Consider the following 21058-nt stretch of genomic DNA (forward strand, 5'->3'; position numbering starts at 1 on the left):
GTTTAAAATTAGCATAAAAGAATTTTAAATCCTTTTTTTTTTTTCAAATATGTTATCCAAATTATTTTTTGTCCTTAATTTGTTTTGTTTAAAATTAGCACAAAAGAATTTTAAATCCTTTTTTTTTTTCAAATATGTTATCCAAATTATTTTTTGTCCTTAATTAGGGTTATTTTGTGAGTAGATAATATCCTCTTTTTTTTTTTCAAATATGTTATCCAAATTATTTTTTGTCCTTAATTAGGGTTATTTTGTGAGTAGATAATAATTTGAGGGAGTTGGGCTTTTTTTTTTTTTTTTTTTGTAATTTAAACTTTTTCAAATAATTCTTTTCAGTCTTGGGGTGGGGGCCTTGGAATAAAATTGAACTAGAATAAAACTAATCCAAAATAATCAAATAACTTGAAATTGTAGAAGAAATGTGTTTTATTTATTTATTTATTTTTCATTATAATTCACATGTTTCGAATCAAAACTTCAGCAGGCAAGCTATAACAATTAAAATCATACATATAAAAATGGATTTAAATGGCAATCTAGAATTAGTCAAGCTAGTATTGTAAAAATAAAAATAAAATAAATAAAAAAGAAAGAAATAATAAAGCTAGAAATTTTCTATCAATATCACATCAATTTCCAATTTATTAGGTCAATTATTTATTTTAGGCCCATATTTCAATCAATGATATGGCCTCCTCCCTCCTCTCTGGAGCTTCACATTCGATTGAAGTTTAGGACAGAAGCTGGTAGATCCATCAATGCAATGTAATCCAACTCAAGAGCACTTAACATGCCCACCACAATGAGAGCTTTTCTGTAACACCCCTTCCCGAACCATATCGGAATTTTTGCATGTTGACCGAGGTTGATTGTTGACTGTTGACTTTGACTTTGACCGAAAGGGTTAAAAATTGACTTTTTGACTCGATTGGAATTCTAGGTTGACTGAGGTACCGTTACGAAGTACACGTTGGCACGAGTTCGTAGACTAGTAGCACGTTGAAAACGGAGCTACGGTTTGAAAAGTAATGAGCAAAACAAGTTGAGGTCCAAACTGTCCAAGGGATGACGGAGTTAACTTTTTATTCATGCAAAGTTGAGCGTTGACTCATGCATGGTTGTGAAGTGTTCGTTGATACGAGTCCATAAACTAGCGGCACGTCCGATTTGGACATGTGGTTTGAAAGTTATGGACCTGTAGAGTTTTTTTAAATACTGTGTTATTTTAATATTATTTTTAAACGCGTAACGATGTGCCACGTGTGACTAAATAAATGTGACCATGTGTCACTTGCCACATGTCAACCATGTATAATATCATATTATTTTATTATTATTTTAAATAATAATATTATTATTAATATTATTTAATTAATGTTAAATTTTTTCTTTTTTTTTTCTTTTTTTCTTTTTCTTTTCTTCTCCCCACGTGGGAAAAAGGCCACGGGGGCCTGTTCTTCTTCCTACTCTTCTTCTTCTTCTTCTTTTCTTCTTCCTTTCCTTTCCTTTCTCCCTCTCGGCCTCACTGTATTTTTTAAATTTTCGGCCACCCATAAGCTACACGCGCCGGCCAGTGATGAGCAGAGGGAGGAGGCGAGCTCGGCAGCAAAATTTCACGGTCACCGGCCGCCGGACGCTCTCCGATCGGGCCGGAGAAGTTGCCGGTCGGAAAAATTTCTCTCTCCTCTTTTCTTGTGTTTTCCGGCCAACCCAGTCCAAATTGCCACCCCTCTCTCCCTATTTTGGATCCTCTGAGTCCAAATATGGCCTCTAATTTCCAAAATTCGAAGTGGTTTGTGAGATGCGAAGGAATCAAAACCGGCTGAAGCTTTCCGGCCAAATTCCGGCCACCTCCAGCGGAATTGGGGTCGATGGAGACCGGATTTGTAATCCTCATCGCTCAAGCTTCGATTCGGTATATTATTCGACTATTTTGGATAATGTTTGTGTTTGACCCCCGGGTACCGGGTATTATTTATCCGAATAAAATATTAATTTATTTGACTGTATGTGAATTGTGTTCTAGGAGCACCGGTGAGTCGTGGAATTGATCCCATGGTGGATCATGGTTTAATTGCATGCTCCAGGTGAGTGACCCACCTTTAATAAATATTTTGGGATAATTGATTATATTTAATTGCTGTTAAATTGGTATCTGAAATTATGCTCATGTGGTGGATTTTAAATATAGTCGGGAAAAAAATATTATTTTATATATAATTACCCATTGGTGCTAAATGGAATTTTGGGGTCATTAAGAAATTCCTGATTCTTATTTTATGGTGATTAAATAGTATTTATTATGTATGAGCAAAGTATATTTCAGTAATAATCGTACGTGGTTTTAAGTATTATTTTTGGGCATAATTGGTTTAATATTTTAAGAAAATTATTTGTTCAAATTGGTGGTTTAATTTTATAAATTATGCCCGCGGTATTTTAATTATTGAACCTCGTACTACGAGAAAATTATGGTTTTGTTTGTTATCGATGTTTTCATACAGGTTTGTTAAATAAAAATATGTGGGATGGTAAGTGTGAAAATTTGGTATATTTCCCACGGTAATTTTGGAAAACGGTACGGTTGGTTTAATAATTATTTTAGACGCATTCACACAGTATTGGTGTTCTGGTATATGTATATGTGGTTCAGCGTGCAAGTATTATTATTTCTCCCGTAAGTTGCCATTGGACCGTGGGCAGGCAAGTCTTATATAGTGCACATAGTCGCCCCCCTCCTTGGCCGGGATGATGGTTTCAGCAGCAGTACTATCGGGACGCCGAAGTGCTGTTTGCAAGTTTCTCTCTTTAATCTCCCCGCCAGTCGGTGCTCAGGACGCTGGGTATCGGAGGGCATCACTGGTATATGGTGTGGTGCTTCAAGTACAAATTTTTCGGATAGAAATTTCAAACTCCAAAGAGTACAAAATTATTTATTATAATTTATTACAGTTTATTTATATTTGGGGTATTTATTTATTTATTTGTTGTTTATTGAATTATTTGGTCCCTTGGTTTTCGGGAAGTACGAATATCGGGTTTTGTGAAAATGTTTTAAAAGGGGAACATTTCCAACGGAGTGAATAATGAGGATTTTGAGAAAAATTGTTACCTCAATTGTTTATTTATTTATTTATTTAATTGTTCGGTATTGGTTAATTAAATCCCTTTATTTGGTATATTATTAATATTAAAGGTGTATAGTAGATAGGGTCACTCACTGAGATGATTAGCATCTCACGTTTTTAAATTCCGTTCCCCTAGGTCCAGGTTGGAGACGTTGATTGTCCGGGGCGAGCCCAACGTCTCAGTTCGTTGCCGAAAGTTCATGAAGTATTTCTTCCCTTTTTCCTCTCCATCCTGTATTACTTCTTATCTGTCATTGTATAAATCCCACTTTTATCTGTATAATGCTCTGTATACTGTATTGGACGTGTAGTTATTATTTATGCACTGAGTTGCTGTTATTTGAAGTGTTGAAATTTGTGGAATCAATTTGTAGTATTGTGGGAGGAATAAGGGGATGTTTATGGAAGTGTGTTTTCAGTGCAAGTAATTTTTGGTTAGTCCTACCCTTAGGGGAGGTGCTGCCGGATTTTCCGTTGGAAGGTTCGATGGTATTTCCCTGGGATCAGGATTTGTCTAGGGTTCCAGGGAGGAATTCTGGACGGGTCCTGACATTTTCGGCTGTTTTCTTTTCACCATACACATTTGACAAACCAATTCAATTCAATTCCTAGAGCAAATCCCAAATGGAGTTGTAGTTGAGAAGAAGAACACCATTATTGCTTTCGTCTTGCTTCCATAGTTTTTCTTTTTTTAGGTCAAGATATATTATAAAGCAAAATTCAGAAAGCAAAACCTTATTCAAGAAAATATATATAATGATGATTTTTCTTATTTTCTTTCAGGTTTTGGATCATGCAAACCAAGTGTGACTTTGAGAATAAATAAAATTTGATATTCACTCCTATTTTTACTCCAGTAGTAAGTAGTAGACTCTAGGATAGTGAGTATGCAACTAATTTTGTATAATTTTTTTTTCTTGGATTTAGATAAAAATGTCAAGTCCTCTATGAACTTGACAATGAAAGACCTTAAAACCCTTTTTACGGTTTGCAATTTTATTAGAAAAAGAGTGTCCTTCAATATGGCTCTGCTGCTACAGCACCTGACAGATCTACAACAATGAGAGCTTTTGGGTGTTTTCACCATACACATTTGACAAACCAATTCAATTCCCAGAGCATATCTCAAATGGAACATTTATTTATTTTATTTTATTTTTTGCTACAAATCCCAAATGTAGTTGTGGTTAAGAAGAAAAACAACATTATTGCTTTCAACTTGTTTCCATATTCAGATATTCTTCTTCTTTTTTATTTTTGGACAAAACAAGATAATTAAAAGCAAAATCTAGACGACATTGTCAAAACCTTAGCTCACATCGTTATTCCAAATATTCACAGATAAGCCAAATTAAACGATCAATACCAGTATCGTTACAGGTAGTTCTGGACCCACCAAAAGCCCCACCATAATGAGACCAAACCCACATTACAAGCTCAAATTCATAATCTCCAGGCCAACCTCCAAACAGCAGCTGGAGATAGCTTTTATATATGAAAAATGTCCCGGTCACTGTTTAGTCTATCAATATATTCGCTATTTAATCAATCGATATACTTATTAAAGTATATATATATATATATAATTATTTAATTAGTTTATATTTAATAACATTTATTTTAAAATTATTTTATTTATTTATTTTTCCGTTATATTAATATATTAATCAATAAACAATGATAGCATATTCATAATAAATATATTAGTAGATTAAATGATCTACTAATAAAATAAATTTATTAAGTGAAGGAAGAAAGGTATACATGTGCTGAAGAAGGGAAAGCGGAGAGGGCTCTTTTGGCAGGTTGGCTACATGGAATATAGAGCTTAAGGGGCAGCTGAAGCAGAGAAGTGAAGTGGAAAGGTCTTGGTCCAATTGTGCGTGACAACAAGTATAACATCAAATATTGCATATGTTAGGCCCATTTTGCCATCAATGACATACCTCCGGCACCCAAAAGAACCGCAAAATATGCCAACATTTGGAGCTTTACATTTGATTGAAGTTTAGGACCCATAAAATCAGAAGCTAACAGATCCACCAATGCCATATAATTCAGTAGCCCAGCTGATATAGCATTTAGTAGACCCACCACAATAAGAGCTGTTGGGCTATTTTCTCTATACACATCTGACAATCCAATTCCCAAGGCAATCCCAAATGGAGTTGTGGTTGAGAAGAAAAACACCATTGTTGCTTTCATCTTGCTTCCATATTCTGCCATTAGTATGCAACCTCCTAAACCCATACCTTCAAACATTTGATGGAAACACAGAGCAGCTATCAGTGGCCGGATTGTGCATGGATTGTCAGACGCCCCCATTGACAATCCGATTACTACCGAGTGCACTACTATTCCTACCTCTAAAACCTGCATTAAAATTATACCCTGATCGTTATATCCACCAATATTTAAATAAATATCCCATAAAGTGTTTAACATCTAATTACATATATCATAAACTATATATATTACCCAATTACATTTAAGCCAACATATAACGTCGGATATACACTTGAAAATACACCATGTAGCTAATTTCTATCAACATATATATATGTGCGTGTGGAATAGAAAGTAGCATTACTAGTTATAATACATTGTGTAGTCATGGTTGGCATAATATTATAACAATAATAATAATAATAATAATAATAATGGTTCATTTTGAATATCCTTTTCAACGTTTAAAGTAAAATGCACCATAAATAGCAATAGCAAATAGGGACAAAGATCTTCTACCCCATTTTTTGAAGTTGAATAATAGAATTTCACTTCATTTAATAATGATTAACTATTTATCTGCTTAAAGCAGAAGATCTGGATCCAATAATTAGCAATTTTGAACATAGGGAATGAATGCAATGTTTTCATCGACAAGCTTAATTAGAAAATATATACCTGAGCCACCACACGATGCCTTAGCAATTGTACGAAACCTTTTTCATCGACCTCCTTCTCAATGTTCTTATCACCATGTCCAACACTCTCCAATTCTACGCTAATTTCAACATGATTACTATTATCGGCAGCAGGAAAACGTCTCTTATAAAAACTCATCGAAAACGAATCCAACATTAGAGTCGCCACGGCCGATAGCATGGCGGCGAACGTGGTGAAGGGGAACTTCTTCCAAGGATATTCAGGAAGACAATCCGATCTCAAACAATCAAAAGAATCCGGCAACACATGCATGTACCCGGTTGCTAGAATCACACCGGAAGCGAATGCTTTAACCAACACGAACAAATCCTTATCGGGTTGAAGAGCGGGAACCGAACGAGAAAATATCGGCAGACAGACTCCGATCATGCTGGTTAATAGTATGGAACCAATGGCAATGAGCTTCAACTTCAAAGCCTGCGTTTTGTCATGGCATCCTCCATGGAGTTTCGCACATTGAGGCCGAGTTTCAGATGGCATATCTGCCCCCAGAGTTAGAGAAGTGAATGAGAGCAAGAGGAGGAGGAGAAGAAGAAGAAGAAGATGAGCAATTCTATGGAGTTTGATACAAAATGCCATGGCAATGGATTGGTGGAGACTCTGGGGTACATAAGTCTCTGTATTGTGTTTGTGAAAAGAGAGAAAGTGCAGGTGGGTTTTAATGGGTCAAATAATTTGGAGTGCGTGACCGGAGTGAAGAAAATTGTGGTGGGCATATGGATGATGATGTGGCACACCATAGACGATTATGGGATTGCCACATGGTACAGGAGGTGTCCACGTCATCCAAGTGTACTTTCTGTTGATATTGTGGTGGCCCACAGCCACCACACGCCTTCCACAGTTTTTCTTCATTTGGGTCCTTCGAATCAGCCATCGGGTTTTAGCCATCTGCATGGCATGGCAAGTTATGGATCTGGACAAAAGGGCCCAAAGTAAAATATTTATTTATTTATTTATTTATTATTGGCATGCAGAATTAAATAATAATATCCCATCTTTTCTAATGCCAAATGCGAGGTCTATCTCTTGTTTTACAATTAAATTATTTAATAGGAGATAACGATAAAATTTAATTTAATATATTTTTAGTCTCAAAAAAAAAATTAATATTGAACATTTTATGGAGATAATCGAGTTATTATATATATATATATATATATATAATCAAGACCAAAAAGGGCAAAAAAAAAAAAGGTTTATTAATTATTTATAAAATCATGATGGTACCCTTCTTTTCCTTCCAGTCATGATTGTACCTTAGTTAAAAGTGTCCATGAGTCATACGTTAGTTTAAAAGTGTTCATGATTCTTTCAATTCGATCGAGGTGAGAAATGGAGTTTAAGGTTGTTGTACAATAACATTTATATATATATATATATATAGACTATTCTTAATTAAACGACCTTTTTGAAAGTGTTCTCCATATGTCAAATGTTTAAAAGCTCATACCAAATTCCATTGTCTAATTTCATTAATTTGCTACATCAGTACCAAAAAACTATGATTGCCAAAAAAACAATGGCAACAGACCCGGCTGCCCCCATAATTAGTAAGGAATAGGTTTACAAAACGTACGCATAGAGACTAATAAAGAAGCTCTAATGCTAAAACAATCATGTGAAGGCAATTAAAAAGTGTAATTTTGGCTTAATTTGTATGTATACATTAAAAGAATACAAATGAATAAATTATTTACATAAATCACTAATTAACTTAGTTAATTAGTTTGGCATTATCCAATAAATCACTAATTAACTTTCATAGATTAGGGGATATATGCATATATATATATATATATATCTCTATAAACCAAGCTTCATAAGTTTCTTCTTAATCTAGTACCATAACATGCCAATGCAAGCCAACATGTATAGCAGCCACAAAGCTTCCAGAAAGGCAGTTCATTTTTCCACATCTATAAATAAATTCTAAATAAAGGGTCTGGAATCATATGTCCAATATTTTCATACAGAAAAAAATAATAATAATGCATATTGTTAGTCTTTCCTGGAAAATTAATAAAAAAAAATTTCATTTAAATATATATCCCCCAAATTAAAAAATTAACTTATTCTATATACATTATAATTCTTTCAGTAAAGATTTATTATCATAAATTATAAACGCTTTTTTTTATCATATAAACTCTATTAGTTATATATTAGACACTATTAAAATTATTGCAAAAACAATACATTATTAAACTTAGAGACTTAATTAAGGTAAAAATAATTATATAATTAATTAATTTAATTATTAAATTTAAATGTAATTATATTGCTCTAAAAATAGTTAATGATATGCTTCCCCAAAAAAAAAAAAAAAAAAAGAATTAATGATAAGAACTATGTCTTCAAAGAAAAAAAAAAGTAGCGATAAGTATTCATATTTTTATATTTATTACTTACTATTTCCATAAAACTAATTAATTTGATTCTACTTTGATTTGATAAGTGATTTTAATTTATTTATTTCATTAATGGACTCTTTAAATTTAATTATACTTTTTGTTTTAATATTTTGTTTTTGTGGGTGTCTTCAGTTTGGCTAAATAAATAGATTATTTAACATTGTTACTATATTTGAATAATTAATCAAAAAAATAGAATTCATATGATTCAAATAAAAACAAAAAGATCCTATCTAAATGATATATATATATATATATATTTAGAGAATTATACAAAATTATTATAAAATAAAATTCATAGATTTTTAATGTTAGTAAACATTTATATTATTAATAATAATGCTTTTCTTTTTCTTTTTTTGTGGGAAAGAATAAAAATGCTATATAATAATTTTTTTTTTAAAAAAAAGTGATAAGTTTTAGCTTGAACCTTTAAATTTGCCCTAAGCAGGCTAGATGGTAAAGGTTATTAATTAATGGGTTTCCTGCTCAAAATATTTTCGTCAAAAATGTTGCTCGTAAAAATAAATAAAAAAGAAAGAAAGTTGCTCATAAATATTTTCATACCAAAGGCATATTTGTCATCTAGCCCTCTAATGAAAATACAGTTGAATATTATACATTTATAGCTGCCTATTCTATTCGATATTGGAGTTATGAATCACCACTAGAATATGCAATACCTTATTAAAAAACTAAAAATAAAATAAATAAATAAAAGCACTACTGTCCAAGAAACGCAACAAACACATATTAAATATAAAAAAATCAAAAATTAAAAGATATTATTGATTGCAGGATTTTTTTCAATCATCAGTTCCTTGAAAGATTTGAAGTGCATAGCCCTCCGATTGGGATAATGTAGCAGAATATTATTTATAGCTTCCCTTTATAAATTTAGCATCGGCATCTATAGATATGAACAGTCCTGAGCATGGACGGCCATATTATAATGGTGTGGATTCCCCATTATATAAATTTTATAAAGTATTTACTGTTAAATTATACGTATTGAGAACCCAAACTCACCGTAATATACATTATACATTGGCATAATTTTTTTTTTCCAATTTTTATTTTTATCATTAGAGTTATTCGAACGTAGGATCTCAAATATAGAGAATTGTAAACATGGCATTAAACTATTTCCACAATGACTAGTTAGTGTAATTAAACAAACTAAAAAAAAAAAAAAATCTCCAATTTGTAATAACAATTCTCATTTCTGGTTGGAACTTGGACCACAAAAAAGTTACGAGCATGTGAATATTCTACTTCTTTGATCTATATATATATATACGGCCATATCAAAAGGAGTACTTGCCAAACTGGTGGTACTAGGGATTGATGGTTGTGATCTTAAAGTTTGTATGGAATCTATAAATATATTGCTGTTGCATCGCATAGTATTTCAAGCTTCGTAGGATGTCTGCCACTGCAAGCAGCTGATCAAATTGCTGAAACAGTATATCGATCAATATACATATATATATATCTATATATGTACATATATATTCATATTAGACATATCTAAAATTATATATACGGAAATACAGAACGGATCAACCTGTTGTAGGGCGTGCATGCACTTAGGACAATATCCCATAATTTGCTGGTTCTGCATATCGGTCTGATAAAATGGCTCCAATATGTTCTATGTACTTGATTTGTTTAACAAAAAGGACATCCAACTCATACATTTTGATCAGAATTCAATTTCAAATCACGAGGACCTTGATAAAATAATAATAATAATTAAATAAAAACAATTAACAAATATGATAATAAACAGAAGTAGTACTGAATTCAAAATATATCAAATGTCTAACTCCAACGTTTTTGATCAATACTTTGTGTGTGTTGTTCCTTTTTCCTTTCTTTTCAGGATCATAAACCTTTGAAAAAGGAGAATACAGGACATTTTGTGACCTTCCAAAGCTACTAACATGTAATATTTGATAGTGGGATTGGTACGGGTGCACTAGAAAACATACTTTTTGAATATATATATATATATATATACACACACACACAAAGTAAGTTTCTAATCTTATCCTATCAGTTTTTGAATTCCTAAAGATTAAAATTTAAAGATATATTTGATTTTTTTTTTATAAATTCAGAAAAATATTAAAATTTTAAAAAGGCAAAGTGAACCCTATTACAATTTTTATGAATCCTAAATATATCTTTAATTTTCATCTCTTGAAAAAAATTTAAAGATTAATAAGTGAAATCCTGATAAAAAAAATATATTATGACATTCTGATGAAAAATAGACATATAGTTTTGCTCTAGTAGATTTAGATATATATATATATATAACTCAAACTGAGATATACGATTTCTGTAAATTTTTATTTTATATCCTTCCATATTTAGCATAACATAAAACGTGTATAATAAAACAAATATACAAATCTATTATAGCAAAATTATATATGAATATATATATATATATATACATATATAATGACCAATACTTTTATAATGAATACTACTCGTTGGAAATTCTAATCTATTATATAAGGATGAAGATGAGCCAGGTCATTCACACTAGTGACCACATATCATCAGAATATGTAAGTTAAAAAAATCATGGTACAATGGCAAAGCCACAAAGAGACCTCATAAATACTTTGTTTCCATTTGGGTCAGAAAGAGAAAGAAAGAGTTGTCCCATTCGAAAAGCGAAGAAGACAGCATAGGCGTCAAGCGTCTCCAAGTGCTATCAAAAAGACACTCATTGCAATTAAAGACCTTCTAAAGGCTTTGATTTTAACGAGTGGCTTTGGTTTGTCCTGTGGATTAGCACTTTTTTTTTTTTTTTTTTAAACAAGGTATAGAGGGAATGGATTTTCAGAGCGCTATTGATTTCCTGGAATACCCACATTTGAAATAATTATCCAATACATGGAATATATATATATATCATCCCAGACTTCTGCCTCTACTATTTACTATCATCTCTTCTAGTAAAGAGGTCTTATTAGCCAAAAACAAAAAGGGAAAAAAGTCGACATCTTTTGGATCTTCGGCTAGACAAAACCCAACTTGGAATAGCATTAAACGTGTATCTTTATTTAGTGTATATATATATGCCAAATATTATGTTGATTGCTATTTTGTCCTAAATCAAATAAAGCAAGGATCTTGAAAACATATATTATTGATGAGAGTAACCTTTATCAACTATATATGTATTTCTATATATTGTTTTGGATAATAGGTCTTTCGGAAAAAAAGGATCATAGATAGATGAATTTATATTTTGCTTTTTGGAAATGAATATGTTAAAATTGGGAGAGGGATTTTCAACCTTTAAGCCTGTTTAAACTCGGAATTGGGGTTATCACTAGTGGTAATTAATTATTCATCTGCAGATGAATGAGAGATGCTTTGTATTTGTGACTTTTCGTGTCCAACTAATTAATGTCCAACTCTAAATGTGCAACATGGTAAAACTGAAACCCACTTACAAGTATTTTTAAAATGATATGGCTTTGTGGGGCAATTATCTTAATAATGGAAACACCAAAAAAGAAGCTTTGAAATTGACATGCTTACGCAAAATTATTCAGTTAGGTTCAAAGGTGACGATTATTGCGCATTGCTCGGTGTCGAATATATGGGAAAGTTTATTTGATGTCATTAGCAAATTGGCTAGTTTTTGGTGGGACAAAGATTTGTGGTTCTGGGTACTTGGAAAATCCTCTTAATCATTCCTTTAAGAATACAATAGTATATAATAAGATGATTTGCTAATATCCAATTTGCTTCCATAAGTTAATTTCTTGCAAACGAAAAAAAAAAATGGTAGGAGTTGATCACTAATTGGTGAAACAGCCAATCAAAAATTGAAAAGAGTTTAGCTATTTCAATTGGGTTAAATTCGGTTTATTTAGGTAATTAAAGAGGTTAATGTTTATCATTAATTTGTTCATAAATATTCAAAAAGGAAGATAGAGATTGGTCACGCATGGCACGCGTCATGCGTCTTCTGGTTGCGTGCTTGCCAACACAGTAGCCTTAGGATTGTACTAGGAATTATGTGATGGTGACCAATCCTCTAAACCATACCCACATATACATATATATAAATGGAGATATTAAACAAAGAACACGCATATAAATATAAGAGAAAATTAAATTTAATAAACGGCTTCTATAGGGACACTTGTTGTTCATTGGAGATATCTACTATTGGCTTAATTAAGAAGGGTTTAGAAGGAGGATGAAGAAGATATATAGCCTGTTCAGAAATTAAATTAAACTAATGTTAATTAAAAAAAAAATACCCATTGCTTTATAACACCTAATTCAGCTCTTAGAATCACAAAGGGGTTAGTGGATTTTGATCACCTAGTGAAGTAGCGTGAGAACAAGCTAAACATGCGTGCAAAGAGTTAGTGTCATTTTTAAATAAAGTGCGAAAATTCCACTATTGATATTATAAAAAACAAAAATGTATGTACAGACAAGAATGAGCTCAAAAGAAGATATGAAGAATGAATAAATAAGAAATTAATCTGATAGCTAGAATTACAAATTGAGTTTTTTATATAAATAGAAATAGAATAAAGTATTAATTAAAGAATACGATTAAATCAAGGAGGAGAGATGAATAAAGGGGAATAACGTGTGATGAGCTTATCCTGGTATGGACCAATAAGTGGTGAAAATGAATATGTTTGATGAGGTCAAGTGGGGTTTGTGAAAGAGGAAGAAAAGAAAATGCATATATGGTTGTTTAAGTGGGGGGAAAGTGGAGACAGTGCATTTATGGTACAAGTGACGGTACCAAAACAAAAATGAGACTCCATGATGTTGAAGCTGGCTAAAAGGTCCATGAAAGCAGAGCTTGATTTTGATGCCTCCAGTCTTATGGTATTAAATCATAACCTGTACCACTGTTCATACGAGCTGGAATTTATGAAGGGTGGATCAGAATTGAGTTGGACAAAATCCTCAAATAAATAGAGGATTGGTACGTACCTGCTGAACCGTAAAAACCATAGAGAATGTCCAACACCTGACACAATTTTTCTAAGACCACATTAAACAGCAACCTCATCTCTCAAAAGATTTATATTTTTTCTTTTCTTTTCTTTTCTTTTTTTTTAAGAAAATTTTTTCTCTTTTTTTTTTTTTTTTTAAGTTTTATTTACCTTATAAAATGGACGTCATTTGGAGGAATTCAAAATGAAAAATTAACTTGTTCTTTAATGGTACAAGTAGTATAGGGTCACATAGAATTTGGGGTTTTCAAATTTCATCTTATCTTGCTAATCATTTCAAATCTATCATACCTTTTTAGTGGTGCAATGAGAAAAAAATCTTTAACCAAATCAGAAAAGAAAAATGGGCCAAATAGCTAGTAAAAGAAACTATATCTAGTAAAAGAAACTATCTGCTCATAAAAAGGGGTTGCAGGTCGATCAATCTAGCTTGGTTGCATTGACTGATTGCCAGAAGTTAGTGTTACAAAGATTAAAAAGGAAAAAAGTAAAATAAAAAAGGATATATCAAAAGAGATCGCTTGTCATTGAAAGTAGGTACATTTAGTCATAGTATGAACAGTTAAAGGTCATGTAAAAGGTTTTTCTTTTTCGTTTTCATTTTTTTTTTCTCCTTTTGCAAATTTGTCCTCGAATAGATGATATAGAAATTAAAATTGAACTCTCAACTCTTTTGTTAATTTAATTGATTATCCTTATGAATTTGCCTTTTCATATTAGACTTTTTTAATATAAAAAATAAATAAATAAAATTAGTATATAAAATCAATGTTCTAAAAAATAAGACGTATGGTAAGGCGTTGAGATCAAGCTTAAGCCTTATGAATTTAGGTATAGACATAACTTAGATGTGATAAATCATTTTTGTATTTTTATTATTATTTAATTATTTCAATACTTTGAAAATTAAGATGTATATAAGTGTCTATTTGATATAACTAATGTAAGTAAAACTTTTCAAAAAGAAATTTTTTTTTAATTATTATTAAAAATATAATAATCATTTTGCTGTTAATTTAAAAACTACTTTTTATTATAAAGCTTTTCACAGTAGATTGTTTGGCACCATAACTTCATAAGCTTTTTTAACTCCCATTTGCCCATTAATAAAATAGTAAGGATAAAATTGGTGGTTAAAATATATCATTAAATGGTCCTTTGAGCTTCCTTCTTTATAGGAATGCCTAAAATTTGGGGTTTTACAAACTGGTTTAAAAAAAGTATTTTTCAATCAACAAGAATTTATGAAATTATAGCCAACTAACACATTATTTTTAACAAAAGGGCTTATGACCAAGTAGTAGAGCTTTATGCTTAAAAAATAATAAATTAATTACACTTTGATACCTTTGATTTTTAAAATTTTACAATTTAAACATTTAACTTCCAAATATAGTGATTTATGTTCTAAATTTTTCAATTTGTTACAAATTAGTTCAATCTTTAATTTAATAAAATAAAATGGTAACTATTCTGTACAAAAAAGTTATTTCTTTAATAGATTTAAAAGCAATAGAATTTGCAAGAAAAGAGAAGATACAAGTCACATGGACGAGGTTTTATCAATTTGTTTGGTCAAATTGGAGATGTGGTCAATCTACAACAAATTAAAAAAATTAAAAGCTTAAATCAATACTCTAAAAATTAAGGGTCTAAATCACAGAAAGTTGAATATACCAAAGTGTAAGTAACATATATATATATTTGTATGTATACCAAAATACGCTAAGTCTGCTAGTGCATATGCATTTGAAATAAATTAGCAACAATTAATCATCAATCATCGCAGATTTATAGAAATTTTATACTTCCTAAGTTTCCAACAAAAAACATTTCAATATTAAAATTCCTTAATAATTTATGGAAATGTTTATTATTTAAAAAAATAGCAATTCTTTGTTTTTAATTTCATTTGTTTATTTACAAAAAATTGTAATTTCCAAAAGAGAAATTGGCATTGGTTCATCGCAAACTTTATAAAGGTTGATACTTTACACTCTAAAAAATTGTTTTTGGCAATTTGTATCATAAACTCGCAACACCCTCGTAAGTCCTTTCGTCAAATACTAAACAAAAAATGAGGATACAAAGTACAATTTTCTGTAGTTTTTAGAGTGCAACTTGTAAAAAATTTTAACTAATAACTAATGAAAAAAATAATTGAAGAGGATTATTATTTTTTTAATAAGTTTAGGTTGGCTCAGTTAATAAATCACTCACACTTATATCTAGGAGGTTATGGGTTCAATATGCCAAGTGCAGAAAAAATTATTTTAGGAAAAAAATTGCAAATATAATTTTTCAAAAATAAAAATAAAAATATTTATATATAATAAATATTCTAAAAAAAATAAATAAGAACCAATAAAAAAATTTTGAATATGTGAAAAAAAAAATTGCATAGATATATAAAAATGCAAGTGTAATTTTTCATAAATAAAAATAATAATTTGTACATATTTTAGATATTAGAAAAAATAAAGATCTATTAAAAAAAGTGATCAATTACTTACAAAAAATAAAAGAAAGCTTTGAAAAATTATTTTTATAAAATGTGTTCTTTTATTTATTATATATTTGTTTTATATTTATAATTTTTATTACAATAATATTTTATAAAATTTATTGTAGTTAAATTATTATAAATAAAATATAATATAGAAAAAATTTGTTATATTTGTTACTTGTAATACTTTATAATATTTTTTATTGTTATTAAAAAATTTAAAAATGTTATATTTTTTATAAAATGTTATTGTTAATATTTTTAATAATATTTATAATCATAGATATTTTATAATTTGTAAAATTTACTTATAAAAATAAATTAAAATTTTATAAATGAATAAAATTATTTTATTTTATAAAATAAATTATATTTTATATTTATTAAAAATATACATATATTAAAAAAATTTAATTTAATTAATAAAATATTTTGTAAAGTAACAACAGTATTTTGTAAATTTTGTTATATTGTAAATAACAATAAAAATGAAAAAGTATACAGTAAATCATAGAACATATTTTATGAAAATAAATTTTCAATGTTTTCGTTTATATTTAAAAATACTTTATCACTTTTTTTTACAGGTTTTTATGTGTTTTTTAATCTCTAAAATATGTAGAAATTATTATTTTTATTTTTTGAAATATTACATTTGTATTTTTATAATAATCTATGCAATTTTTTTTGACATATTCAATTTGTTATTGGTTTTTATTTATTTATTTAGAATATTTATTACATGTAAACATTTTTATTTTTATATTTGCAAAATTACATTTACATTTTGTTTTGAAGAATTATTTTACTAAATTATTAGAAAAATAATAATCTTCTTTAATTATTATTATTATTTTTTTAATTTTCATTATTTTTTATTCAAAAATTTTTGCAATTTATATATTAAACTGTATAAAATTACACTTTACCCTCTTATTTCTGTTTTATATTTGACAGAATGCCCAAACATTGTAAAAATTTTATGAGGTCAAGGTGCAAATCGTCAAAAAAAAAAAAATTAAGGTGCAAGGTATTAACCCTAATAAAGTTCGAAACAAAAATGTCAATTCCCTTCTTAAAATGCAAAAATTTTAAAATATAAAATAAAATAAAAAGGTACATCTTGTTGGGTTTAGATCCTATCTTTGCACACTTAAACGGTTAAAATAAGATCAACTATCCTTTTTTACTTCTTATCTTAGTATTTTTTCCTACACCTCATGCCTAGTAATACCTACACATCTTTTTTCATTTTTATTTTAAGAACATTGCATAAAGCCTAATAAGTGCACAAAACACCAATTGGATCAAAAGGATATATAATAAAAATGGTTATTTGCACACTAATATCTTAAAGTTTTAAAGCTATGCGAATTGGACCTGAAATTTGAAATTGTACGAATTTAACGCTAAAATTTCAGATTTACTGCAAATCCATCCAACTAGCTAATAAGATTAATTTTGCTATTAGATGATATAAACATACTACTGTCATAATTCTTTCTTCTACAAAAAAGATATAAATATATATATATATATATATATAAAATAAATTTCTTATTTTTCCATTATATATTTATGGTTTTTTATTTGAAAAATTATATCTATTCCTATTTTATTTAAATCGAAATTCCAAAGATATTAAATATTTTTGGACTATAAATCAGATCAAAAAATAAAAATAAGAAAAACTGGAATTTTGGATCTAATAATAATATTTTTATTAGACCTATGATTAAATAGAATAATTTTATACGATCAAAAAATTAATATTTTACGCCCAAACCATTGAAAAAAAAAAAAGAAGAAAGAAAGAAAAAAATACCAAAATATAAAAAAATTAGATAAAAAAATTAGACAAAAAACAAAACTAAAAATAAAATTGGAATTTTCAGTCCAGTAAAAATATTTTTATTAGACCAAAAATAAAATAAAATAATTTTATTGGACAAAATTAATAATATTCTTTTTACACCCAAACGATACAAAAATTTTACCAAAACAAAAAACAAAAATAGAAATTACACAAAATGTAAAAATAAAAATAAAATTTGAATTTTTGCTCTAATAAAAAATATTTTTATTAGACCAAAAATGAAATAAAATAATTTTACTTAGATGAAAAATTAATAATAACTTTTTTATGCCCAAACCATAAAAAACTAAAAATTAGGCAAAAATAAAAATAAATTTTAACTTTTATGTTTTTTAGTTTAGTCTAATAAAAACTAATAAAAGATAAACTGTTATTATCGATTTTATTTTTATTATTTTTATTTTTATTTGGTGTAATATTTTTTTATATTGTTTTTAAATCTTTATCTTTTTAATAAAAAATAATTAATTATATTTCTAATCTCTCTATACTTCCTTATTCCTTGTAAAATGGAGTGACGTGCGAGTGACTGTGAGTAGATTTACTACCATTTTCTTCTTAAACTAAAATAAAAAACTATAAAAATTCATTTTTTTTCCTATTTTTTGTTATGATTTTTATTTTGTTTATTTATTACTGATTTTTTTATGGTTTGGGCATAAAAAATTATTATTAAATTTTGGTTTATTAAATTTCTTTTACTTAATTTTTGGTCTAATTAAAATATTTTTATTATATTACAATTTCAATTTTATTTTATTTTTATTTTTTTTGTCTAATTTTAGATCCAAAAATATTTAATTTTTTGAAATTTTAATTTAAATAAAATAAGAATGAAATATAATTTTACAAATAAAAAGCCATAAATATAAAATGGAAAAGTAAGAAATTTATTTTTTTAAATATAATTTTGTATTGAAAATAAATTATGACATACGTTAACATAATCCTATTAGTCAATTGAACTGATTTGTAACAAATTAAAAATTTTAAAATTTAATTTACATAATTTCAAATTTTAAAATTCAATTCACACTATCCTAAAATTTTATGGTATTGATTTACAATTAATTCTACTAATAATTAAACACAAAGAAGATGGATTAAGGAACACGAAAAGAAAAAAAGAAAAAAGAAAAAAAAGTAACGTGGACTGTTTTAGTATTCACGTCATACAGATTTCCCATAATAAGCTGAGAAGTAGCAATGAGATGCTAAATAGCACTCTGTATGCAAGCCAATAAGTAAACTGTTAATATATTATTTTCTTTCATGCTTACAATGGAGCGATACAAAGGAAGATTTTTTGCATGTGTTACTATATATATATATATATAACTATCCGCATCTTTTTATAGCATTTTTATAGTATAAACATTTCATATCTATATAGTAAAAATACCATAAAAAAATGTAAATATCTGCACAAAAAAAGTACCATATATATATATATATATGTGTGTGTGTGTGTGTGTGTGAATCTCTAAAGAGTATATATATATATATATATAGACACCTATATCCTCTAAAAAATTCACTATAAACAACGTTTACACATGAATAAGAACGAAATTAAGGAGGAAATACTTATAATAATAACAATAGCTAGATTCACTAGCTACAAAAGTATAGAGGCATATATTACTTTATATAATATATGTTGTGCAGGAAAATATTGTATTCTCTATATTCACTCTTGCAATTTTTGAAGAGATCATTGGTTAATATTTGTCAACATAGGGTTGAGATCAGGAAGAGGGAATTTGCTTTTGAAGGATTCCAGGCTACCACATATTCTCATACTCTTTGTTACGATTTCGAGTTTCTTGATCGATTTTATTGGTTATTTAATTTAATCACTATAATAATAGAGACGAAAGATATTTGGTCCCTTTAGGCCGTTAGGATTCGACAAAATATAATCTTACAGCAAAATGCGTAGCCGATTGAAATTCATACTTCTTGATTGACAGCACTAAATTTATTTAAGAAGGAAAAAAAAAAAAAAAAAAAAGGTTGACAGCATTAAAAAGGAAAAGTATATATAAAAAACAAATGTATTATTTTATTTATAAATTATATTATTTGAAAAATCAAAGGTTTAAATTCCATAAAAGTCTATTTCATACATTACTATAGTTGATGGCCTAAGTTACGTAAAATTTAAAATCGAAGATACAAGGTGCAATTAAAAGTAACCACATAAGTTGTACGTAGACGACTTGTTAATTAAACCAATTCAGACAAAATTTTGAGAACTGAAGGATCAATTACACAATTTCAGACTTCAAGATTAAAATTATGCATTTTTGAAGATTCATGAATTAAAATGCAATTAACTCTGTATTAAACGTTGAAGATTCTTTTTTTCTTTTTTTTCCCTTTTTCTTTTTGATATTGCAAAATTTTGAAGTTACACTTGTAACATTTCCTTGAACTTACCTACCAAGCCAAATGTATAAATTATATCTACTACATATTCATATATATGGAAGGTCAGCTTGTAGGAGTCGCAGTTAATCTAGATTAACAAAAAGTATATTTATTCAAATTGTACACTATTTTGTTGATGAAGTAAACATATGAGAGTAAACAACAAATTAAGGAATTTATTAGTGCTACACATTAAATTAAGTCAAAAAATGCTTCACATCAAATCTTGGAATCTTCGTCCCAGAAAATATCTTTGGAATCTCTCCATATAAGGAATATAATCTTCTGACAGTTCGGTTTTTAATTCATTGTTCCAAACTTCCAGTGTATAAGATGTTCCTCTTATACAGTTACTAATGTAAAAGTATCTAATGCCACCGCCAATTAATATACCATCTACATAATCAGGGGGTGTCACTTTTACATATTTTCTTATATAGATTTTTTTATTATTAAATTATAAATTACCACCTTATTTGGAATAATGCCATTTTTCATAACCTTATTTATTTTGGTTAGAAACTCTTCTAAATTCATAAAAAAAAATTCTTAAAACGTAAAACTATATAAAAAACTATTACGAACTGCTTTTAAATTTTAATATTCAAAAGTAACATTTTAGAAGTGATGTCAAACAAAATTTATATATTAATAACTAATGGATACTGTAACATGACAATGTACCTATTCTATTGCATGAAATACTTTTTGGTTAGCATTAGTATACATACATACAC

The 21058-nt window shown here is 28.3% G+C and overlaps 1 protein-coding gene across 1 annotated transcript; it reads right to left on the reverse strand.

Moving 5' to 3' along the window:
* Positions 1-4884: 4884 nt before the first annotated feature.
* LOC107429111 (fe(2+) transport protein 1) lies at positions 4885-6688 on the reverse strand. The gene is made up of 2 exons (XM_016039759.4): positions 6033-6688; positions 4885-5501 (listed from the first exon to the last, which is right to left on the reverse strand). The coding sequence occupies exons 1-2, from the start codon at positions 6651-6653 to the stop codon at positions 5046-5048; spliced, it is 1077 nt and encodes a 358-aa protein (XP_015895245.3). The 5' UTR covers positions 6654-6688; the 3' UTR covers positions 4885-5045.
* Between the last annotated feature and the right edge of the window lie 14370 nt (positions 6689-21058).

This window comes from Ziziphus jujuba, chromosome 12 (assembly GCF_031755915.1).
Source record: "Ziziphus jujuba cultivar Dongzao chromosome 12, ASM3175591v1".
Lineage (NCBI taxonomy): Eukaryota > Viridiplantae > Streptophyta > Magnoliopsida > Rosales > Rhamnaceae > Ziziphus > Ziziphus jujuba.

What these genes read in the sequence shown, in the direction of transcription:
- LOC107429111 (XM_016039759.4), bottom strand. Translation starts at nt 6,653, where the DNA reads ATGGCATTTTGTATCAAACTCCATAGAATTGCTCATCTTCTTCTTCTT. An exon ending in GGCATCGTGTGGTGGCTCAG is followed by an intron (nt 5,502 to 6,032) that starts GTATATATTTTC and finishes ATTTTAATGCAG; the next exon opens with GTTTTAGAGGTAGGAATAGT.